At 35.4% G+C, this 26,616-nt stretch overlaps 3 protein-coding genes across 4 annotated transcripts in view; 2 read left to right on the forward strand and 1 right to left on the reverse strand.

Annotated features, from left to right (window-relative positions):
* Positions 1-26,616, reverse strand: part of LOC112052312 (calcium uniporter protein, mitochondrial) — a 181,870-nt gene that overhangs the window by 133,771 nt on the left and 21,483 nt on the right. The window lies entirely within an intron of this gene.
* The window catches only part of LOC128198285 (protein javelin), a 138,101-nt gene that overhangs the window by 99,622 nt on the left and 11,863 nt on the right, over positions 1-26,616 (forward strand). The gene's annotated exons all lie outside the window — the stretch shown is intronic.
* LOC128198040 (uncharacterized) lies at positions 20,009-24,998 on the forward strand. Its single transcript, XM_052882709.1, has 4 exons — positions 20,009-20,656; positions 20,935-20,994; positions 21,660-21,770; positions 23,974-24,998. The coding sequence occupies exons 1-4, from the start codon at positions 20,595-20,597 to the stop codon at positions 24,068-24,070; spliced, it is 330 nt and encodes a 109-aa protein (XP_052738669.1). The 5' UTR covers positions 20,009-20,594; the 3' UTR covers positions 24,071-24,998.

Raw genomic sequence — 26,616 nt, forward strand, 5'->3', positions numbered from 1 at the left:
GTGTTTTTTAACTAGAAAGCCGGTTTGGGTAGAAGATCCATATCTACGGGCGATAAAGATTCATGCCTGCATTTCTCATGACAAAAGGATTTGCTGACATTAAAGTCGTAATTCTAGCTAAATTTTTCGAATAAATGCTGTCTCGTACATTTTATTGAGTATATATTTTATAAGTTATTCATGCTGAGATAAAATCACAAAGATCAGATTTAGAGACGTTATCTGGTCAAATAAGGGCGATATAGCACGTCGCAGCCGACGCGGCGACGCTGCCGCGATAAGACTCTTATCACTATTATCAGACTTTAGAGAACTGTTGCCTTCATCTTAATTTCACAAGCAAAATAATCAATCTATTATTAATATAAAAAATATGCTACTTCTATAAAATTACTAAAAGTGATTTCTGTAGACAGGCAGACAGATTAACAGACAGACAAGAAAGTGATTCTATAAACGATTTTTCCTGTGGTACCCTTAAAAATACTCAACGATTTGAGCTTCCGTTTTTATAGTTCGTTTAAAAAGGATGCTCGTAACAGGTTTTAATGCTACTTAAGAAATCATGACCCTCTCACCAGAAGGTAAAGTAACACTTTTCCAAGGCTCGTTTAATATCTGGATGGGTGATTTCAAGGCCTAGCTCTCTCAGTATATTGTACGATGTAACATTAAGTCAACAAAATTTACTCTTCGTATAACTTTATGAATATACTAGCGGATCCCTGCGACTTCGTCCGCGTGATATCCTTGACACTGTCATTCCCTAAGTAATTAGAGACAAACTCTGCTCTTCTCTTTACTATTCAATATTAATATAAACTAGCCGATCCTCCGCGGTTTCAACTGAGTAGGTAGTTTCTGTACACGTGGAAGATAAAATACAGCCACAAAAAACTTGGCTTTAAATCGGTGAAAGAATTTTCAAAATCGGTTCAGTAGATCCAGAAATTACCACTAACAACTTTACAAACTTTACCTCTATAAGAAGTATAGATTACATAAATACGTATTGAGTACGTAGAGTATGATCTAGACTCTAAAACTTTCTTTTAGACAATAGGTAAACATGTTTCAAAGTTCACCCCTTAATAAACGCAGGCAAAGAGGGACAATTTTGCAAGGCGTTTAATCAAAGTCAAAGTCAAAATTCATTTATTTCAATTAGGCTTAGTTTCCAAGCACTTTTGAAAGGTCAAGATTATGACATAATTTAATTTAATCTAATGGTGGTAATATTAGTCGAAAACTTAAAACTAAAGTTACGAGGGTTCCAAACGCGCTTAAACTCTTCAAAAATATACTTATGCAAAAATGCATACAAATATGTAAAACAACGTTTTTGTTATCAAAACTCACGTCGCATAACAATAAAAACATTACATTAGAACGAATTTAAAACTGCACGATAAACCGCCTAACAGCTGTGTCTGGGTCAATGACACCGTTGACTTTCAATTCAATAGATACGGGCGGTCTGTTAAAAAAAGTTAACACACTTTTTAGTTTGCTTATCGTCTGCAAGTGCACTGCAACCAATGCGAATATCTGTGCCAAATTGTTTGCCGAAACTGTTTTTACAGGCATCATTTCACTGCGAGTATTTTGCTGTAACGGGGCTATGGCTGTATACTAAACAGGCAGACGCCCCGCAGTTATTGATTGAGACTTTTTATTTAAGTCCTTTGGTACTTCGTACCCACAAATATGTACTTAACCCTCAAATATTCCGTAAGCCCCGTCGCTAAATTGAACATCCTACCACCTCTTACCATTCTACTACTACAGCTTGATAACATGAATCGTAAAAGGAGCCGTAAAATACCGAAATTCACAGACAAATCAGCAAGCAAACTTTATTATTATCGGTTATGTAATTCTAATTATTATGTAATCAAAGAGATGAAGTTCAAGATATATGAATCCGATTCTATTTAAATAAGATGATGCATTTATTAGTGTGAATATTTAATAGTCGAATACCAGCATTCGCAATATCTCTAATATTAACAAATAGTAAACGAAACGGTTAGAAGGCTCAGCATCTCTTGAAGTGATAACGCTAATCATGGTGTTTTGTTAAAATAAGATAATACTAAGATATCTGAATGGTTTTTATTACGTCAAAGATTTAAAGTCATACATTACGTCATCATCAGTTGGCAGTGGCGTGCACTTCATAGATGCAGAAATTACCTACCCTGAAAACTTATTATGAACCTGTACCTACAGGAGAAGGAATTTTCCATTTAGTACCAACTGTATATATAGTGCATACCCTAGTTGGAAACCTCGTGTACAACACTGTCAGTTGGTCATAATGACCGTGAAAGGTTTTCCTCTGTAAGTAGGTACTGTTTGTTATTCATGGGAGAGATTCACCGGCATAAAGCTTTATCATTGAAAACATGTTATCTTGACTCAGTTTCAAGGCTAAGTAACAATATTGAGTAATTCGTACATTGTGGTTTTTATTTTATTTAGCATACTATTATACTAACGTTATAAAGAGGGAAAATTTGTTTAGTTGTAGCAAATAGACTGCAAAACTACTGAACCAATATTTTAACAATTTATTCACTAAACATTATTGGAAATAATAACATGGACAATAATTTATTTTCAAAAATTTTATACGTTAGATAGAAAATTGCAAATAACCAATTTTAAAACGAACTAAGTTACGGCTAGACGTTTTACATACAAAACAAACCTCGGCTAAAGACCTTTTTACTAACTAATTAGAGGGAAACGATAGTTGTCTGGTGGGAGGCTTCGGCCGTGGCTAGTCACCACCCTACCGACAAAGACGTACCGCCAAGCGATTTAGCGTTCCGGTACGATGTCGTGTAGAAACCGAAAAGGAGTGTGGATTTTCATCTTCCTCCTAACAAGTTAGCCCGCTTCCATCTTAGATTACATCATCACTTACCATCAGGTGAGATTGTAGTCAAGGGCTAATTTGTAAATAATAAAAAAAAAACGGTAGTCACTAGCAGAACCTCGCGGTTTCACCCGCGTAGGTCCCATTCCTACATACGGTGTTAAAATATAGCCTATGTTATCCTTTGTAATATAGCTTTGTCTTAGTCTCAAAATTAATCAAATCCAATCTTTGCTTTTTATAAATAATAGAGAAAATTTTGAAAATATATAGCAATAAAAAAAAATGTCTTGAAGACCCTTGCAGTCGCGAGAACATCAGACGAAATTTCGTTCTGAAAAACTATAAAAACTCGCATTAGGGGCAACCTATCACAGAACATCGTGAAACGAATAAAATGATATTATTTCAGATTTGAATCACGTATAGCACTCATGTTAAATACCTACTGTTCGACACAGGCCAGAGGAACTTTTACTTTCATTGTACTACGGTGCTAGAATGTTAACTACTTCGTCTGAACTTCATCGTAAGGTTATACGGGTATCTACGTAACTTAAACACAGTGTCGAGCATTTTAACTATTTTCTTGTTGCGATATTACATCAGCCAACGAAATTAAACCCTACACTACAACCTCACAAACTCTACCTCTTTATATATTTTTTATATTCGTTATCAACCCAATTTCGGCTCACTGTTGAGCTCGACACTCCTGTCAGAATAAGAGGGGTTAGGCCAATAGTCCACCACGCTGGCCCAATGCGGATTGGCAGACTTCACACACTCAGAGAACACAGAGAATTAAGAAAATTCTCTGGTATGCAGGTTTCCTCACGATGTTTTCTTTCACCGTTTGAGACACGTGATATTTAATTTATTAAAATGCACACAACTGAAAAGTTGGAGGTGCATGCCGATGCTCCGATTCCGGAGGATGTGGGTTAAAATCCGGCTCGGGAATTTTAACCCACATCCTCCGGAATCGGAGGCAGAGGTCATATCCACTGGGCTATCGCGGCTATTTTTTATATTAGTACAGATGTATTTCTATATTTATGTACTGCAGCAAAAAAAAAAGGCTAAGCTTATAAGTACTTCTGAAAATGAAATATCAAGACTTTGTAGACTCTACCATCGGTTAGAAAGTCAGGTTCGAATTTAGGGCCTTTAGCCATGATGGCTTGTAGATTCTCTTCCTACAAACACTAATACTTCGAAAACTATGGAAATGACAGATCCGATCGATAACTTGACCACGTGACCTGTCGATAACAAATATAATTTCCATACAATTTTGAATTTTCGCAATGTTTGCGATTGTAGACAGAGAATCGACGTGTTACATGGCTAAAGGCCTTGTTGTCTTTATTATAGTGGACGCCCGCGACTCCATTCGCTACTACAATCTCTCTCTGATTCTGGACCTACAAACCGATTTTGAAAATTCTTTTACCAATAAAATGACACGTTATTTGTAAGTGTCATAAGCTATATTATATCCCCGTATTCCCACGGAACGAGAACTACGCGGGTGAAACCGCGGGGGTCTGCTAGTTAGTTTACGTAACTATTTTTAGCTATGAGCAATATCGATATTCGTGAGTTACTAATATTGTATTGACACACTGTACTCGTAAATGAAGGTAGGTACACAATAAAGAGCCTCGCGTAGATCACGGTTATGCTAAACGCTAGAAAAACAACACTTTCAGTAAATATGTTATTGACATAGTCACATTTTAAACATAATAACCTACAAGGTCTTAGGCGTTGAATGACGAACTTATATTATATATAGATAGATACCGCATCATATATGCAATACTCATGTGCATATTCTTCAGTTTGCGTTCTATGTTACCCTGTGACGACCAGAGCTTTATCATAGGGGTTGCCAGAGAAAGGTTGTTATGAAGCCGTGTCTAACTATTAAGGGCACAATTTCTTATGTTATTCTAAAAGAAATATGAAAAAAACACAGGTGATTAAAGATTTGGTCCTTTTGAACCTGCTACGTCCCAAAAACGCCATATTTCTAATCTCTATAGTTGCTTACAGTTCTACAGTAGGAACACGAGTGGACATAATTTTTACAAACTGCGGAAGACTTTTTACACGAGAATGTATTAGTTTGCATGCTTATATAAAATTTTATTTGGTATTTCAAAATATGTGGTATAATTAGATGATTTTCAGATATGGCACTGACAAAGGTTATATTTTTCTTTTATGCATGTATCTGCAAAGAAATAAATTGATTGATTGATTGATTGATTGAAATAAATTTTACGCCATCAGGTTTTTTATTTCCAATATATTTTTTTGGTATCTAATATATCACTCTCGTTACATCATCGACTCGTTAAGATATATTACTACTGAGCTAACAACCTGTCTCTAGTTAAATATAAGTCCGTGGTATTGGACATTTATTTTATAAGCTCACACGACCAATTAATCCCAGCACGGCCTACTTTCTAAGGTCGACTTAATAGATTTTATTAATACTAATCTCTGTAGTTACTCCTTCGAAACCTAATAATAACCTATGTTATATAACTGTTAGCATAAGACAATAATCGATACAGGTTTCTAATAAGTACCTAACTAGAATTGATTGATTCATGTATCTAGATAAAATTATGTCATTCGATTTTTTTATACAACTAGCTTTAACCCGCAGTTACACCCGCGAACTTACGTTCCTATGCTACACCTACTACTGTTCCAAAATTTATCCATATTCATTGAGCCGTTAAGCACAAACATACATAAAATAAGACAATAATTTTTTATTTCGTTCATACAAAGTCAAATTGAAATTTCTGAAACAATTAGTTTCACTGCTATTTTACTTTTGACTCGAAGGACAAACGGAAATTTTAATTCAGACCAGCAACCAGGAAACTAGTCACCAGCCAAAGGCGTATAAACTCATCTTATTGGTGACAAGCTTCTGACACAAAAACCTCTCAGGTTTACGGCGCAAAGATTTCCGCAGTGCGGCCGAGAAATAAAATCGTAAAATCGAATAAAAAACACAACAACAAGCCTTGTGGAATGAGCTCGTGATGGCCAGGCATGCCGCATTTTATGAAGGCTGAAATTTTGTCAGCCTTTGCTCCTATCATAAGTTCGATAACCAATTATCTTTGGACCGTGGTTTCAAGGGTCCATACCCTAAAATACCCAAACATAAAACGTGATTTTTTGATATTTACAAACGAATAATGAATAATCCATGTTTCCAGTCGCTTGACCTGTTTGGCAACTCTTCTCTTACTTTAACGACTAAAAACTTCTTACTACTACTTAGTTTACTTGAAAAAAAAACATTTTTAATTTAAGGGTTGCCGCGATTCTCACTGACTGATGAGACATAATTTCTCTTATTGTGCGAAAGAAAATATTATAAAAAAACACGCTTTTTAATTACATACTTGTCTATCCCTGAAACCTGCTACCTTCTAAATCCACCACCAGTCCAAAATCCACAATCGTTCTACCGTCCTTACCTGAGGCAGAAGCCTAGGCGCTTTCTTTTAAAGGGTTAAAGATAGCTATGCTGACATTAGGATAGGAGTACTGTCTGTAACTTTTACATTGAAATAAAGTTATTTTCTTTTTTTTTCTTTTTGACAAACTTCATAGAATGAGGTATGTCTCGCTATCGCAAGTTCTCATTGTGAATCGCTTACGAATCGAATTCGGCGCCGACCTTAGCACCGTTGTGAATTTGCGCGGTCACAATTATTCAATAAATGATCGCTGATGCGGGTGATTAAATTTGACGGTTCATGGAACAGTCCCGACGTGTCCTTTTGATAAAGGCTTCGAGATTTATGTAGGTGGGTGATTTCTTTGATACATGCGGGTTTAACACCGATTTTTATTTTTGGTGACAGACCTACTTTCTTTTATTTTAACCCGCGACGTAAAAATGAGTGGTGTTACAAGTTATACGTGTCCGTCTGTGACATGTTGGCTTCTATCTCTAAATTTCTGGATCTACTGAACCGATTTTGAAAACTCTTATATTATTAGAAATCCCCGTTATTTGTTAGTGTTATAGGCTATATTTCATACTCGTATTGTTACAGAAACGGGAACTACGCGAGTAAAACTGCGAGTCACCCCTATTTTCCCATCCTTATTGTAGAAACATTTTTTATAACCATTTAATAAAAATATAATTATTAAAATTGGACAACACTATAAAAAGTTATGCGTGGTTTTACTTTAAAATGAATGGGTGTACAATCAATCATCCCCTGTTTTCCTACCCTTAAGGTTAGATATTTTTTTCCAAATTTATATGCGACCTAATTCGAAATGTGCCCTTTCTAACTTAAAAATCGGACTAACAGTTACAACAGACAATAAACAGTTACAAATTACATTTAAAAAAATATACATGTCGAATTGTTAACCTTCTCTCTGTCTTTCGTCGATTGAAAAAAAAACTTTCTGACACACAAAAAAATAAGCTACCCTTAGAAACCTTGATGTTTACACTATTTTTAACAGGAATACAATTAAATTAATTTATTGACTTGATGAAACGACAGCTTAAGCGTTTTAGATGTTCTGTAACAAAAACACACATTCAAACAAAACAAATATTTACTTTTCAATACGGCCTCTTCAATCAACTAGCGCAAAACTTTCTATTGCAACTATGTACTGATTACTATTACTATCTATTAATTCTTACATACAATAAAAAGAGAAGACAATAAATTAATTAATCGACAGTATTGTGTGTAAATAAATGAAAGATACGTGTACTTATAGTGATTTCAATAAATAAAAAGAAGTAGGACGAATGCGTTTTCTTCAAATATAATCGAAAGTCTTTTCCATTGTCGCTTAGTAAAAAATCATCGGTAGCAGACTTTTTGTGCAAAGAAAAAGTTGAATGCTGTGTTATTTCACGCCTAATATCTTTCTATAAAATAGCATGATTATTATTATTTATCAACAATGCAAGGGAGCAAGACACAGAAAGACTAACCTAAAGACGATTACTTTCTTTATAAATTTAAAATTGTACTCGTATTATCATCTATTTTGTGTCTTTGCCTTACGGGCAAAAACGATTTTTTCATACATCAAAAATTTTTTTTTTTTTAAAATATGAAATACTGCGCCACGGAGAACGCCAATATGTACTTAGTAGGCTAATTTACATCTGTACCAGTATATACATCAAAATTGGTTCAGCTATTTGATTGTGAAACTGTAACAACTGAGACGTATCTAATATAGACAAAGTTTCAAATAGGTAGGTACGTTCTTAATATAAGTTATTTTTTATTTTTTTTTATTCTTTACAAGTTAGCCCTTGACTACAATCTCACCTGATGGTAAGTGATGATGCAGTCTAAGATGGAAGCGGGCTAACTTGTTAGGAGGAGGATGAAAATCCACACCCCTTTCGGTTTCTACACGACATCGTACTGGAACGCTAAATCGCTTGGCGGTACGTCTTTGCCGGTAGGGTGGTAACTAGCCACGGCCGAAGCCTCCCACCAGCCAGACCTGGACAAATTAAGAAAATCTCAATTGGACAGCCGGGGATCGAACCCAGGACCTCCGTCTGTAAATCCACCGCGCATACCACTGCGCCACGAAGGCCGTCAGTTAATATAGATTGTTGTTTGTTGTATATTGAAACCGAGAGTGCACTTAAAGAAAGCTCGTCGTCATGTCACAATCGGCGTAAAATATTGATTTGACACAGCATCACCGTATTTATGAGTCATTGCAACAACCGGCAATGGTGTTCTAGAAAATATAATATTTCAACAGATTTCAGCATCAGTTACGTTTCTAATTTTGTTGCGAAATAAAATTTTAAATTTGTATTTGTATTAAAAAAAATAATAAATGCAAAAAAGTCGTTTACATAAGCACTTTTTACAAACACTTGAAAGTCGAGCTGTTCGTTTGTAGCACCGTGATGGTTTTATGAAAGTAACCCCCAGTGGGTCAGTCCGACCCTGGATTTCACGATCCACAGGTTAACCAATGGACCAATGAGGAACTTAACATTACTAATACATCAAAATCCTTTATATGGATTGAGAGACTGCGATGGCCTGACTTACCTTATTTTATGAAGGCCGAAAGTTTGTCAAAACTCAAAACTCAAACTTAAAATTCATTTATTTAAATTAGGCTTAGTTTACAAGCGCTTTTGAAACGTCAAGTTATGCCATGATTTAGTGGTGGAATTTGAAATTAAAGCTACGATGGTTCCAAACGCGCCTTAGTCCGACAAGAGCCCACAACATACTTAGCCGGGGTTTATTTTTTTTTGCTTATCAACACTTTACAAAATTACCTCTAACTAATTTCATAGTCGTACACAATACAGTACAGTTCAATACCAAGCTTTATTGTCAAGCCATGCTCGTACCATAGGTAAAGATAGGCAATTTTAGAGCTTGAACTGTGGTTTTCAGATTATTTTCAGACTTAACAAAATTAGATTGGGTAGCCTTGTTCTAATTAATCCGCAATCAAGCGTTACCTTGTCAACGAATAAAAAAACGAGATCAAAAACGCAGAAGTACACAGAAGAGCTGTTGGCTTTAATTAATCACAAAGCAAAGCGCTGCTGTTCCCGCTTCAAATCGATCGAGGTCGGATTTGAATCCAATTACGGACGTTAATAACCCAGCATAAGTTAAGCGACACGGTTCCAGCTATTTTCATACCCGAGATAATTCCTTTAGGCTATAGAACGAGCGCATGCGGTGGCCACATATACCTCATTTTATGAAGGTTGGGAGGTTTACTCCTACTATAGATAATTACGTTACTAAATTATAGAGTTTGGGTTGTGGTGCCTTTGAAAGTTGTCAGGTTTCAAGTCTTAAATTAAAATATCCAAGTATAAATCGGATCTCTTTTATTTTTTGATTTTTTCTACGGCATTATCATAAACAATATCGTCTTCAATCGCCAGACCCTTAGTTTCTAGAGACCCTTAAAGTTCTCCTTGTAAAAAATCTTTTACAGTATTATTCGAAGGTTTGCCACAAAATTAAGTGACTACGACTGAGGACTATTCTCATAATTCTTATTCAGCATAAGAATTATTGGAAAATAAAAAAATAAAGGAAAATATTTAAAAAAAGAAACGCATTACACTTGGACGGTTAAGAATGTGGATTCTTAAACCTTCCAATCGCAGGTCCCAAACACCATAATTGGCCACCGTACTTACTATGGTAAGTGACAAATTTTTGGCCTTCATAAATATGGTAGGTACGAGTATGTGTGGCCACCGCAGGCTCGTCGGTCCACTATGTCAGAAGGTAAATTGAGGTTAAACATGTCACCAGGTTTTTCGAGTCGGCCATTTCGAGCATTAATTTCAAGGAGAGTAATTCGTAACATGTTTTTTTATTATTTTTATAATGAGGTAAATGTCTTTGTGACATCTTGTGTAATATTTTTAAATTACCTGAACAAATGAGCATGAACCTTGTAATCTACTTTTCTTTAATTAAGTAAGAAACAAAGAAAAGTGGAAACTGCTGTTTATACACAATTAGAGGACACCTGCAGTTTCATTCGCGTAGTTCCTTTTTCCGTGGGAAAACGAGGATAAAATATAGCCTATCTTACTCTCTGATAATGTAGCTTTCTATTGGTGAAAGAGTTTTTAAAATGAATCCAGTTTCCAGTTTCTTTCAGTTGTTTGAATAAACAAACAAAAAAATCTTTCCTTTTATAATGTTTTCCTTTTCCTTTTATAATATTTGTTCTTGTGTGAATCTCTTGTACATTTTTAGAAACAAAGAAACATTAATTTAACTACATGACATTGTGTTATATATTTTCCCTAAGCGCTACTTAGACTTTAAAACTATTAACTTAGCAAAAACCATAGTATTTTTTTTTATTGAATGGCAAGTCCTTGACTGTTATCTCACCTGAGGTTAATTGACGACACAGTCAAGATGGAAGCGGGCTTGGTAGAGGTCCAAGTTTATTCTACGCCTGGTGGTTTCTACAGGACATCGTACCGGAACGCTAAATCACTTGACAATACGTCTTCAATGGTAGGGTGGTAACCAGCCACGGCCGATGCCTACCATCAGATTAGACCAGAGCCAGACTCTCAGACCAATTATTATAGAACCAATTATCATATTCGGCTAACTGTTGAGATCGATACTATTGAGACAGTTTTAATAATCGCATTAGACCGTTGATCATGACCGTTGACCACTTTGACAGAAAAGTAACGTCTAACGAGGCAGGTCCTACACAATAATTGGTCTGAGATTAAACTTTAAAGAAAAATATTGTTCGAATATATTGTTTGTTATTTAATTTACACAATAAATGCGGTCAAATCCATAAATAATTTAAGCATTTTCTGTACAAATGATCTCGTTACGGCCTCAAAGCTCTTTGAAGTTGCAATTAAAAATGAACGAGGTGAAGGTAAGCGTACACTTAAGTATATACAGCATAAAGCTATATTGAATTTGACGACATACACGCAGGTGGTATATTGCTGCAGTACTAGCGATCTGCCCCGGCATCGTATGTGTGCTATCTACGAATACTGCCGTACTGTGACGAAACACCGTATTCATAAAATATTCACAGTAATCGCAGTTCGCTATTTTTAGTCCCCTACTATAATTTGCTGACATGACGTGATAGCCTAGTGGATATGACCTCTGCCTTCGAATTGGAGGGCGCAGGTTTGAATGAAATGCCAATACCATTAAAATCCAATAATTCCCGGACAAGAGCCAAAATTTAAAAAATCGTTCGTTTATTTTATCGTGTAAATAAGTAATAATCATAAGCGTTTGAGAAACACAGCTATTTTAAAATCACCTACAGATATTTCAATTTAATTATTTAAGTATATTTCATACGCAGGTATATGTAACAAGTTTTAATGGTGTGATATTTAAAAAAATGTTATAAGAGTGTAAATTTTCTATTATATTGTGCATCGCCTACAAACATTTCAACATTTCTGTCGAGATTTTCTCCCATTGTTCTTTATACCTCAGGGATCTTTTCGGGAAGAATTTCTTTAATCTCAAGTAAAGAGCTGAAATCACGCGAGCGTGGCGGACCGTTGGGTAAATCTTTTTGGTAACAAAAATTATTTTTATTATAGTACAAAAATTTTTATAACAAAAATATAGCTTGTGTTTTAGTATCGCTAATAAATAACTTTAGCCACTTGAAAAAACAAAATCATTTTAAAATCACAGATAGACACTTTTATTAATTATATGTTGAAGTATAAATGAAGTTAAAGATTTGTTATTATTAAATTAATTAAGTGACCCAGCAAACATTTTGTCTTGCAAATTTTGGGGTGGGTCACCTTTATCATTTAGGGGTATGAAAAATAGATGTTGGCCGATTTACAGACCTACCCGACATGTACACAAAATCTCATAAAATTTGCTTTGATAACAATCACCGCGACAGAATTTTATATATTATATATGGTATTGAACCTAGCTTCACATGTAGCATTAATTGTTTTAAAGAAAATCATAAAAAAATAATAGACAACCTAAAAGATTCCACATAATATATCATCATACCCTGTATCGTATTTTTCCAAAATGTCCATAAACGTTAGTCAAGCTTTGTGATTTATAGAAACTTAGTAAGCGGTACGCAAAATAATAAAGATTCAGTGAGCACGAAACTTTAGCCATACATACTATAAAGCACCCATTCCGTTGAAATTTCGCTTTGTATGGAAATAATTATTATAATTCATAGTCGAGGGAATGTGGGGATTAAAGCGTGTCTTGTGCTGGATAAGCATTAATATTATACGAGGTTTGACAACAAGTAGGTACCGCCAACGACATTTTATACTATAGACATGTTACGTGCCTACAAAATCACATAAAACACGATTGTATATGTATACTATTTAGATGTTATTTGTTTAATAACTTTCGTTGTTTACTATGCGGCTCAATGAAATACCACACAACATGTCCACAATATTTTGGAGGTTTTTTTTTTTTTTTTTTATTCTTTACAAGTTAGCCCTTGACTACAATTTCTCCTGATGGTAAGTGATGATGCAGTCTAAGATGGTAGCCGGCTAACTTGTTAGGAGGAGGATGAAAATCCACACCCCTTTCGGTTTCTACACGGCATCGTACCGGAACGCTAAATCGCTTGGCGGTACGTCTTTGCCGGTAGGGTGGTAACTAGCCACGGCCGAAGCCTCCCACCAGCCAGACCTGGACAATTTAAGAAAATCTCAATCTGCCCAGCCGGGGATCGAACCCAGGACCTCCGTCTTGTAAATCCACCGCGCATACCACTGCGAGGTGCCACATAGGATTTCAAACGCAACAAACCTCAGATAATGATTCGGAAAGCCGAAATCAAAGCTGAATTCTACGTTTTCCAATGGTCCATTAATCAAGATAAAACAGGTCGGCAGTCGGCACTAACACTGCTGTCTGGATCGATCAATAAGCGCTGCTAATTTCGTACAAGCCTATGTAGTTTTATATACTCATACATTTTTAAGTCGATATATTTTATACGTTAAAAACTTCAAAAGCAGACTTATACATAATGCCTTAAACTAAGTTTATTTAGAATATCTCTGCGTAATCGAATCAGAAATGAAGAGATTCGCAGAAGAATCAAAGTCACCGACATAGCATAGTTCAAAGCTGAAGTAATAATGGGCGGAGTACACAGTTCGAAGAGCCGATGGACGTTCCAAGGTGCTGGAATAGCAACCCTGCACTAGAAAACGCAGTGTTGGTCGACCCCCCACCAGGTGGACTGACAACATCAAGCGAGTTGCATCAAGAGAGCAATTTTTTTTTTATTCTTTATAAGTTGCCCTTGACTACAATCACACCTGATGGTAAGTGATGATGGAGTCTAAGATGGAAGCGGGCTAACATGTTAGGAGCCGCAGGAATTCGCTGGATGCAGGCGGCTCAATATCGTGATGTTTGGAAGCCCCTACATAAGGCCTATGTCCTGCAGTGGACGTCCATCGGCTGAATTTTAGAAATCATCGTAAACAGAGAGACAGACAGAAACATAAGATAGAATCGGTTCCGCGGTGAAAAGCGATAAATCATAGGACGTATGCATATTAAAAATAGTAAGTACATAAACCAAAATATGTAAGGAATCGACATTACAGAAATTCTGACTACGTAAAATACTTAAAATAAGTTAAATTTTAAATTTAAAAGTCCTCCACATATCATGCCAATAAATAAAGAAACAAGATGGAATTAGTTCCGCGTTGAAAAGCGATAAATGCATGCATTTTAAAACTAGTAAAGTACATAAACAAACTTATGTAAGGAATCAACATTACAGAAATTCCGAATGGGTAAAAAATTTAGATAAACAAGTTAAATTTTAAATTTAAATCATGCCAATAAACTAGGAAGAACGACTATTAGAATTTATTTTCATCATAATTAGAAAAACAAAAAATAAACAATTCAATATTTGAAGGTTCTAAAACACCACAATAGAATCTTCAAAAGCCTATGAAATAGAAACACTATCAAATTAAGGGCCGTAAGCAAACTTGTGGGAAATATTAAAGAACTTTGACAGTTTGCAATGAGCGCAAAAAGATCTGAAACTACAGTCGCTTTCTTCTTAGTTAATACTGGACGATAAAGTTTTAGTTGCCTTTGTCTGAAACGGTTCTCAGCGTAGCACGAAACTTACTAGAATGTCGTGACAATAATAGATCTTTCTTCCACTTGTTTGGAAACAAGTTAATTGTTTAAGAAAAGAAAGCCGATAAAACTTTTAAACCACGTATAGACACTTGATAATATACCAAGGACTTATCTAAATACCCCTAGCTGTCTATCCAAGCGTGCCCCAAATTACTAAGTTGCAAATTATCTTTATTTCAATTTTATAAAATTTTATAATTTTTATCTTATAAAATTAAAACTACTAATATTGATCAACCCTTTTAAAGTGCAGTTATTAAAATGTTTATTTAGCTCGTGGCATTCCTTAGATACTATGATGGTGAGACGTCATCGTAAGTTATAAAAAATAAGCACAGTTGAATATCACACGTTCAATTCCTTAAGCTAAAGTGTTAAGTCCTAATATTGTGCCCTACTTTCGTCTAGCATCTCTAACGTGCTATTAACGGACTGATATCTAGACTTCCAAGCCATTATCGAAGTTCTAAAACTTATCTAGATAGACTGTCATTTGAAAATGTTTGTCATCGCTGCAAACTGTCTGAAAGTTCTGCAATAGTTGCCGCACCTCTGACTCGAGAGTCGAGAGATATCAATGCAGATTAAACCCGTTTACGTGTTCACAAGTTACAAGTTAATTTAGATATTGGAAACTAGCAAATCCCTCGCGGTTTCAACCGCGTAGTTTCCGTTCCCGTGGGGATTCGGGGATAAAATATAGCCAATGTTGTGATAAAGTGGTTTTTTATTGTTGATATTTTTTTTTTTTAAATTGGACCAGTAGTTACCAAGCTAATTAGCAACAAACAAAAACTAAAATCTTACCTCTTTATAATATTATTTTAGACAAGCTTATATGTATTTAGATATTCTTTAAAGCTCGTTGTTAGATTGATTGTTTTTGTTACTAAGTGACTTAAAAAGGGGGATCTGAATGTTACTCGTAGATGTGTTTGCATATCCCTAATTTTCTACTAAATTTTTGATTTGATTGCATTATAATTCTAGTGGCCATTGTCTACAGCTCCAGTAAAACTTTCTTTGAAGATATACTCACCTAACAAAGCTACATAGCCAGAATAAAATGTGTCCAAACATGTGTTTTACAACTTAAATTTGTTAACTCTGCATCCAAAACGTCGACAATGATAAATGTGAGTAAAATAAATAAGAAAAACAAGCGACGAATCGACGAAGAATGTTTTTCCGTAACAAAAAAGGTATGACCTTAAATACAGAACTCAATAGATTTCCTTGAATACCAAAAAATATATTGTATTGAATATCTATAATTGTACTTAAGACATAAATTGCCTCTATTTTCATGAATGATAGGGAAGAGTTGATGTTTATGAAACGTGACTGAGAAAGTTTACTAGAAACAGAGAAAGAAAATAGAAGAAAAGAAAACCTTTTAATTTTTGGCTTAGTTCTTACAAATCTATTTGATGAAAATACCTAAATCTAAAAAAATATCTATAATATACAATGGAAAATCTCCAGGAATAATAGACAAGTGTTGGAATAGTGACAATGCACGGGTATTGTCGGTCGACTCCTTACTAAGTAGACCGATGACATTAAGCAGAGTAAAGGAGCCGATGGATGGAGGTGGCTCTTAACACGAGGCCTTGTCCTTGTCCAACAGTAAACGAGTAACAATGATGATGATAAAGATGAACGGAGATGTCAGTCAATTGAGCGTTGAGGATATTTTCTCACATTGGTTTATCTGCTTAATTAAATAATCTTGATTAATTTTATTGTTTTTACATTAAAACAAATAAAAGTAATGGTGATAAAGTTTCCAATCAAGGCTTCTTTATTCAGTTGACAGGCCTTCTGTCGAGTCATCCAAAGACTAATAACCTAAACCGTCTACATGTAGGTCATCATTATAACTATTAATTATTATCAGCCGATGGGCATCCACTGTTGAACATAGGCCTCTTATAAGGACGTCCAAACAACACGGTTTTGAGTTACGTTTTCACGTGTAGCTAACATGTAAATATTCCAATACACATAACATTGTAATTGTTAGCCATCGACGAGATAATTGATGGATTGAAATGCAGCGCGAACACGAATAGCAAATGGAGTATTACGAAGGAAAGTCGGCCACTCGGATACCGATGAGAAAATCGAAATTACCACATTGTTAACAACCACTTTGATGTGTAATCTACGAGTATAAGCTACCGCGGTATAACAAATATTGCTCTCCAAGTACATTAAATAAATAAATAAATAAATAAATAAATAAATAATATGCTCGAAAGAGTTTGTTATCAACCCATAACATCTACAATATTTTTTTAATTTAATAGTAAAGTAAAATGTGAGCCGTGATAGCCCAGTGGATATGACCTCTGCCTCCGATTCCGAAGAGTGTGGTCGAATCCGGACCGGGACATGCACCTCCAACTTTTCAGTTGTGTGCATTTTAAGAAATTAAATACGAGTATCACGTGTCTCAAACTCTGAAGGAAAACATCGTGAGGAAACCTGCATAACAGATAATTTTCTTAATTCTCTGCGTGTGTGTAGTCTGCCAATCCGCATTAGGCTAGTGGACTATTGGCCTAACCCCTCTCATTCTGAGAAGAGACTCAAGCTCAGTGAGCCGAATATGGGTTGATTACGACGATTACAATCAAATTAAAAGCACGATAGAAACATATTTACTCTTGTACTGTACACTCAAGATATTCATGAGTTTAGTGAATTAATTCTTTCCGTTCGAACTCAACGAATATTAATTAATGAAAATGATGAAGATATTTAAAAATATGATAGATTATCGATTAACAATTATCGCATACTCACAATGTATTGACATTGGCGGCGAGATTTACCAGTGAAATAATAAACAAGTTGACATAAAGCCAACATCAATGAAAATGCGGAATGTTTACATAAACGACTTTTATTCGCCCGTGTCTAGAAATAAGACAGTGCCCACACACTAAAAGTATTTCCATAGCGTTGCCAGGCCTCTGGATAAAGCCGGACACAGTTGGGCTTTTTGACTGCGTGTCCGGCCAAAATAAACTGTGTCCAGCTTTTAGGCTTGTCCGGATTTTGTTAGTCGATTGTTTTTCAAGAATTGAATTTTAACTGATGACTTTATTTGATTACTTAACTTGATTTTATTTATATTTAACCAGAGTTTTAGTAATAAAAATCTTGATTTTTCATACAATTATTACTGAGACCCAAAATCCGCAATAATGTAGGGTGTGCGGGCTTTTAATCCAAATGTCCGGCCAAACTAGTCGGTTTGTCCGGCTATTAGTTTTGGCGACGTGGCAACCCTACATCGCTAAATATAAAACTGTGATCGGACATCTACCAGAATACTTTATAGGTCGGCCTTCTATATGTGAAGTCAGCTTTAGATTTGTCTGATTTAAAAATGTTTGTTTTGTTTCATTTCAAATCACTGAGTCTTCATTTACTAAATAATTTTACAAATAAGAATTTTATTTAGAATCGGCCTGAACTGAGAGCCAGACATATTTTATTTTATAAAGCCTAAAACTAATTATGGAGTTTGGATTGTGGCGGATTTTGGAAAATATTGTATTGTATTATAGTGTTTTATATTATTATCCTAGGCATAATTCCCAATAAGTCCCCAATCGCCAGTCAATTAGCTTCCTGGCAACCCTATGACTGATAAAGATTTGTTTGTTTATAAGAAAACTTTAAGGGTCTCTAGGCTTGTCGCAAGCTAATTTTATGAGAAATCATGTTTTCCATCCCCAGGCCCCAGACTGGAGAGATGATTCCTCATGATACCTCGTAGAAAAAAAAAACAAATAATTACATTTTATACATGGACGATTGAGGATCTGGACCCTTAAAACCTACCTTCCAAAGCCATCATTGGACCGTGATGTCCAAACTCGATAGGAATCATGCTAGCCACCCACCATCCAATAAGATCACGTGCCTGCAGCACTAACGGCTACCAGCACACGATCAATTTTATCGGATGTCCTGCCGTTAGTGAGGCAGGCTCGTGAACTTATTGGATGGTGAGTGGTGAGCATTACGGTCATGGCAAACTTCACAAAATAGGGTATCTCTGGCTATGACAGGCTTACGTTTAAGTAACGTAAACTAAAGTTTTACAACTCTGATCTATTAAAATGATAATTATTCCCACTAGCAAAAAGTAAATTGCCTATCCGATGGTAAGTGGACATAGAACGTGTACTACGTTGAAAGGAATAGCAATAACACGTATTGACTGAGCCATATTTTCACTCAAAATATGCTTTTCGCGTGCCTCGAATAAACGAATTATGATATCTCCGCCATTACCAGCTCAACGCATAAAAATAAAAGTAACTGACAAGTGCGTGATACAACATGGTAGGGTTCCGCAGAAATATCCATAAAGAAGGAAAATCTTAAAATGAAGTTTATTCACTGTGTAGTTCGTTTCTTTTTCATTGTAAAGTTGTATGTTCTTGAAGAAACTGAATTACTGTCTTTCAGTTCCATCCATCCATGTGTATATCTGTAGCATTGAAGCATAATGGACTAAATATGATGATATTTATTTGCTAGAAAGCTAACTTTTTTTTCCTAGGGGGGAAAGTCCTCATTGACAACCGTTTGGGTAATGCCGGACTCCTACCGGCTAAAACCCGTTCTAATTCTAAAGACGCTGGTATATCATTTAACCTACCACCAACGTCACAGACTCTTTCACTTTCCGAGATCCCTTTTATCCTTATCCTTCTATCACTATATTTTGTAAAACATTTTTCATTAAGTCCCATTTTTCACTCGAAAAGCGAATGAACGATGTGGTGTTAAAAAATATACAATGAAGATCCAAAGATCTTTTGAGAGAGAGAGAAAACAGAGTGTAAAAGTCGTTATTCTGCATTACGCGAAATTTCAAAATTTTCAACTACATAGGTATTTATATCTGTTCCACGGAGTGTCCAAGTTCAGCACGTTTCAAAAGAAGTCCACAGCGATTTTCAAATACTTAATATAGGTTATAATAATAATAATAAAATCTTTATTGACCAAAAATAGATACAAAAAAAAAAACATAACATTGCCTGTGGTCTCCACACTAGATTGATCTGTATCGTGGAGACCAGGTAAGATTTTCTAATGCTTTCCGTTGGACTAGGACTAATTACAAAAAGAAATACATTACAAAAAGGAAAGTAAAGTAAAAAATTAAGCAGAAACGTTAGATAGTACACAATTATTTTATTATTAAAAATGTAATATATAAGATAGTGACCACCAAAGAAACAAAAGCTTTGACTACGGATCCCTAAAAATCTACCGCAAAACGGAAACGGAAAATGTACGCATGCACGCACATTGCGACATAAATAACTTAAATATTTAAGGCGCTATGTACAGCTAAATCACGCTGAATGATTGGGGTTGTCTGTAAAATGTATAACTCATATGATTCTGCATAAATTTGTGGTTGTAATAGATCGTATTTCTGACCTAATGGCCAGTCTCAAAACACGATTTTACGAACTTTCCTCGATCGAAAATAATTGCAAAATTGCCTCTGAAAATACTTAAAACTCTTAATATCTCAGTTATACCTAAAGTAATTTCGCTACAAAATATTATAATTATTTGTCATCTGTTACTAAAGAAATTGGCCAAACGATATTTTAAATACAAAGAATATTACATTTAAAAAAAAATATTTATTGATTTGGCACTTAGGTCCTTGTATTCTGAATCGCGTCTTCTCTGTTACTCGTATTCCATTAGACAGTGAGCGTTGAATCGCGCTGCTAGACGGATGTGCGCTAAGTTGTGCTCTCGGACGTATAATATTTTATTCAGGAAAAATTGTTTTAGTTTTATAAGTTTGAGACATTCGTGTAGCATAAGTTTTATAGACATAATTATAGTGTTAATAATAATTAAATATAAGTAATAAATTGATATTATAGTATAAATTATTTAAAATGCGCCCGAAATTGAAGAATATACAATATAAAAAACAACAAAAGCATATGCTCGAAGTTGTGTAAGTACCTGCTTATCTATTTTTTTTTAATGATTTTTTAACAAATAACATATTTGGTGATGTGTGAATGTCTATGTACACGAGTACTGTACCTATTTTTCAAATTTTCTCATAGTAGTTTCGTGGAATAGGGGGATGTCGATTACACTAAGTATTATATTCTGCGAGTTCGAGCCTTGGACACTTACATGATATAATTTTTTTTTAATTTTTCTAATAAAGTAATTTAATTTTTTCATATTTTCCTTTTTTTTATTTTAATATTTATTTGTTTTCAGTCGGAAAAGACTTTTGAAGATTAATTCTGAAAATCCATCAATTCGACCAGTTTTGCAAGAGTAAGTTTTTATTATCGATGACCTAAACTAAATAAATGCAAAAGAATCACCTGTTCACTCTCAGTTGCGTGCACTTCATAGATGCAAAAATGCATAGCCTACCCTGAGTACTCCTTGCGAACCTGGATCAGATAGGGCACTATACGTACAAACTTCTCAATTTTTTACCTTGGCAAAAGCCTATGAATGCAAAAGAATCTGTCTGTTTGTCTTTTACCTTTCACGGCTGAATTGCTGAAGCCATTAATATAAGTTTTGTTCTAATTCTTTAACCCTTAAATGCTATAACCCATTTTAATCATAATACATACATGTTCTATGATTAAAATGGGTGTAAAAACACCCACAATAAATATTTATACAGGGTGTCACGTAATCAATGTATAAAACGCCAATGGTAGATACACTACCTAATTATCTAAAACTTATTTGAATAGTTTTCAAAACATCGCACCCCATCTTAATCAGTTAATAAATAAATAATTATAATAATAAATCACAAAATTACTTAAGTATTATACTTTTTTGATCACCTAAGTAATTGTCCAACAACATACAGGTCTCAATAGCAATTTCGTCAAAAATCATATTAACGAATGACATAGAAACAATATCCTTACAAGAGTTTTCGCATCAATTTCAAAGGTCGTTTTTTTTAATTTTAGAATACAGAATTCTCAGCACGAATGCCCTGCAAAATCGCTGACAATACCAACAGCTGAACCAACACCAATCTCAATAGATACAGGAGCTATGCAGAAACCAAATTATGATGGGTAAACGGTTTATTAAATTTTTTTTTTTTTTATCGTCAGAGTTAGCACGGAACTGCATGGCATTACATCGTGCTAACTGCCTCTAGGGTATTTCCCATTTCTTTTTCTCCTCTTTTTCCTTTTCTTCCTTTCTTATCATTATTTTCCGGAGCATTTGTGCATATTTCTGCCACTCGCCTTCGCTTGACAGCATACGCGAAATCAGGCTGCCGGAGTCTACGTGGCCATCTACCCCATGTGTCGCCCCTCTCAGATCGTCATAGGCAGGGCATTCGAATATGGCATGTCGCGGAGTGTCCTCTTTTCCACAGAAGTAGCAATTTTCGGAGGGAGATTTCCCTATTGCGAAGAGGTAGGTGTTGAACACTCCGTGACCGCTCAGAGCCTGCGTGAGCCATCGGTCCATCTCTCCATGATTCCTCTGATGCCAGCTTTTTAGATCTTTAATTAGCTCCCTCGTCCACGTTCCTTTTCCGCCCGCGGACCATTCTGTTCCCCATTCCGTCAGGGTCTTTTCGCGTAGTTCATGTGAACTCGATTCTTTATCCAGAAAAGATTGCGCGCGTTCTCTAATTAGTTTGTCTACAGGGACAAGACCGGCTAAAACAAGTACTGCGTCTGTGGAGATAGTTCTATATGCTCCAGTTATGCCTATTGCCATCCGCCTCTGTACTGCCTCTAATTTTTTCCGATACAGTTCGACTCTCATGGCATTTTCGTAAATCGGCGCTCCGTAGAGAACAACGGAGTGAGCTACCGAAGCCAGTACTCTCTTCTTGCTCGCTCTAGGTCCCCCTCTTGTTGGCATCAGTTTGTGCAGTGCCTCGACCAAGTTTTGGGATTTTTTGGCGACCTCTTCAACGTGTTTTTTGTAGTTGAGGCTTTTATCGAGCCACACCCCGAGGTATTTAACGTGCTCTTTAGGAGCAACTGCCATATCATCAACTACAAACTTTATTGGGTCTAGTTTCCGCCTTCCGCTAAAAACAATAGCCTCAGTCTTCTCAGGTGCTAAAGCAAGCTTCTTTTCCTTCATCCATGCATTGATTCGTCGGAGCGCTGTGTTTGCCCTAGTCATGAGAGATTTCTCTGTATTTGCAACAACTACTAGCGCCAGATCGTCGGCAAAACCCACTAGCTGGATGCCCTCTTCCTGTTTAAGGTGAAGAACCCCGTCGTATAGAATGTTCCAGAGAGTCGGCCCTAGGATTGATCCTTGGGGCACCCCACTGCTGACTTTAATAACATCCTCTTTTCCCGTACAATCTTTAACTTTGACGCGTCTGTCTTCAAGATAGCTGCTTACAAGGTTTAGTATATACCCGGGGAATTTTCTCTTTTTAAGTTCGAGAACTATCTCTCTCCAGGAGGCAGAATTAAAAGCGTTTCTGACATCTAGACATATTAGGGCACACAATTTTCGGGTTTTTTGTGTACCACTCTTCGCCTTTATAGCAGTTCGTACTATTTCCTGTACCGCCATCAGGGTTGAGCGACCTTTCCTGAAACCGTACTGATTATTAGAAAGTCCGCCGTGTTCGGGTAGTAGGTTTTCAATTCGGTTTAGGAGTACTCGTTCCGTCAATTTTCCGTAACTGTCTAGTAGGCAGATAGGTCTGTATCCGGTTGGGTCGTCGGCAGGTTTGTTTGCTTTTTTGAGCAACACCAGACTGGCTATCTTCCAAGTTGACGGAAAAATGCCAGATTTAAAGACCTTGTCTAGAACGCCCTTAATTTTTTCCGGGATTGTCTCAACCGCGATTTTGACCACTTCGAGGTAAATGAGGTCGGGCCCTGGAGCCTTTTTTAATTTCAGGCTTTTTGCAGCTGACTTGATCTCTTCTGTAGTCACTTCAACTGTTTGAGAAGCATCTTCTGCAATCCGGCAGAAGTCGTCGTGGATAGGAAAAAGGACATCGACCGCTGATCTAATCAGTGCCATATTTAGACTTGGGGGTTGTCGTCGCAATTTATTGGTGACTATTATTAAATACTACTCGGCAAAAGTTGTTTTGCCTTGCCGGCATTAAAAAATAGGGATGGTTTGATAAACAAAATTTAGGGTTACTTTACTTCTACCTATTCTTCTACTAAAGTAATTTCAAATATAACAATAAGTAGTGAGATATTTTTCATAAATCTTAGAACACATAACTATTTATACAATTTAGCTGAAAGTCGATGTAATTTTACTATGTTTTAGAGAAGTTGCCGAGGAGCAGTTATACACTAAGATCGATCGAGGTACATATGAACCAGTGCAAGGTCGAAGAATCATAAATATTATGCATTTCACTTAAATAATATAGCAGCAATTGCCCATGGTGTGAAAAATGAACACATTGCCATTAAACAACTTACATTACAAGATTAAGTCGTTATTGACCCTTGTGGTCTATTCGTGGACCATGACTTTCCTTTTATTGGAGCTACACCCGATAGATTAATAGGAGATGACACAATTGTGGAAATAAAATGTCCGATAGTGACCTTCAAGAATGGGCTTAAAGAATCCATTCAACAAAATAAGATACAAATATGGAATTACAATAAGAAAACTAAACGTATAAATAAGAATAGTAACTGATATTATCAGATACAAGGGCAGTTACACGTTTCACGAAGAGCAAAGTGTTTATTTGGAGTATGGAGTAGTGAAAATAAGCCTCTCAAAACAGAAACGATCTTAAGAGATGATGATTTCTGGGAGAAAAAAAATGAAAGAAATACTTCTCAATTTTTATATGGATTGGCTATTGCCAGGATTGGTTGATTTACGAAGAGCGCGAGGTATGCCAAGAGAAGAAAATCCTCCTCCTCCTAATTCACTCTGTGATAAAAAAGAAAATTACCCTTGTAACAGCAGACTGCTTAGTTTTAACGAATTATAATACTACTGGAAAGCGTAATAATGGAGGTAATAATGTAATAATATAATTGAATGTATTGTATTTATCTTTATTTATTAATTGTATTATTTCATAAGTCTCATGACATTTATATGCCATTTTTATTTTAGATCGGTCGAAGAAAAGGTAGAATATGCATTGGCGTTTTATATAGAGTTAGCACAGGAAGTGGATATTGTGTGTCTATTGTGAATATCAACATATATAAAATGTCGACAATAATTACTTCCAATATATCTCAGTTATATTTATTCTACTGTACTTTGTACTATCTTCGAAAAAGAATACTAGATATTAGATATAGAAATGATTTAGAAATTATTTAGATATAAAAATGATCATTAGAAATAAGATATAAAAATGTTGATTCTTTGTAGATTGAAGATAAGTAATAGGTCAATTTAAAGGCTTATTGATGCATATTAACCAAATATAAAGACCGATTAATTTAAATTATATATGTTTTTAATTTTTACATACCCCTTTAAAATAACTATAATATTGAGAACCATTTTTTCGTAGGCAATTAATTAACTGGTTTTTTTTTCAATAAAAAAATAACATCATAATATGTTCTACCTGCTGATCAGTATGAAGGCGGCGCTTAGCCGGTGTTGTCTTAATTTAAGCCATTTCTGACAGGACCACATGAAACAACACTGTCTGCAAAATCTAAATCTATAAGATATTCTCACATGGCTTAAATTAATACATCACCGGCTTAGCATCGCCTTCATACTAATCAGCAGGTTGAACATATTATGATGTTATTTTTCGCTTTTTAGTTTAGTGGGTAAGTTTTTAGGTTTTGAAGTCGGTTGTATTTTTTTTATTAAAATTTTTATTATTTTTCCATTTTTAGTGTAAAATTTCATCTCAAACTAATACATCAGACCCCTAATGACAGTCACAACCCATCTTGGTACAAAATTCTCACCAATACAAATTAATCAAGCCCAAGCACAAGGTAGCTACCGTAAACCGTTAAGGGGTTCCCTTAATTGACCTTGGTCTTCATTAACAGACCCCTAATAACAGACACAACTCATCTAGGTAGAAAGTTCTCAGCAATACGAATTAATCAAGGCCAAACACAAGGTAGTTACTGTAAACTGTTAAGGAGTTCCCTTAATTGTCCTTGGTATTCATCACCAAACCCCTATTGTGGAAAGTTCTCATTAATACAAATTAATCAAGCCGAAACACTGCTGTAAATCGCCGAAGAGTTCCCTCGTCTTTTTTATGGCTCCATCATCAGATCGATTTTAAACCTTCATGAAATTTTAGTGTTTAAAAGTACTAAATAGAAAAGCTTACGAACACACTAGACACCCATATAATTTTCGAAAGTTCCTCTCAATTTCTCCAGGATTCCATCATCAGATCTTGACATGATGGCAATGGGACCAAATGGGGACTATACCGTTTCAAACAAAAAAAGAATTTTTGAAATAGGTCCAGGCGTCTTTGAGTAATTGGTGTACGTAAGAACCTCCTCCTTTTTGAAGTCGGTTAAAAAACTAAATCAATACATCAAAAGGCCAAAGAGCAAGAACCAATATTTATGTATACATCATTATAAATGTTAAATATATTTGTATAAAAAGTTTAGTCCAATTATTAAATCTGGGTGTATTTACACCCATTGTAGTTATAGTGGTGTACAATATTATCAGGGTTAATTTTATTGGTCAGCCTTTTGTAATGGGTAAATGCTAAAGGGCCCTGTAGTAGGTACCTATTTCATGGCGACGGCCGAATGACGCAGTGGGTAATGACCCTGCTTTCTGGATCCAAGGTAGTGGTTCGATTCCCACGACTACAAAAATATATGTGTGATGCATTTTCAATGTCTGGGTGTTTACATAATATTGTATTAGGTATAAGTATTTATACCCAAGTAGGTATTATCAACTAAATAGGTACCCATGGCACAC

The sequence above is a fragment of the Bicyclus anynana genome, chromosome 7 (assembly GCF_947172395.1).
Source record: "Bicyclus anynana chromosome 7, ilBicAnyn1.1, whole genome shotgun sequence".
Classification (NCBI taxonomy): domain Eukaryota; kingdom Metazoa; phylum Arthropoda; class Insecta; order Lepidoptera; family Nymphalidae; genus Bicyclus; species Bicyclus anynana.

Coding starts and splice junctions, on each gene's coding strand:
- LOC128198040 (XM_052882709.1), top strand. CDS start 20,595: ATGCGCCCGAAATTGAAGAATATACAATATAAAAAACAACAAAAGCAT. Junction 20,657..20,934: donor AAGCATATGCTCGAAGTTGT/GTAAGTACCTGC, acceptor ATTTGTTTTCAG/TCGGAAAAGACTTTTGAAGA. Junction 21,771..23,973: donor CAGAAACCAAATTATGATGG/GTAAACGGTTTA, acceptor ACTATGTTTTAG/AGAAGTTGCCGAGGAGCAGT.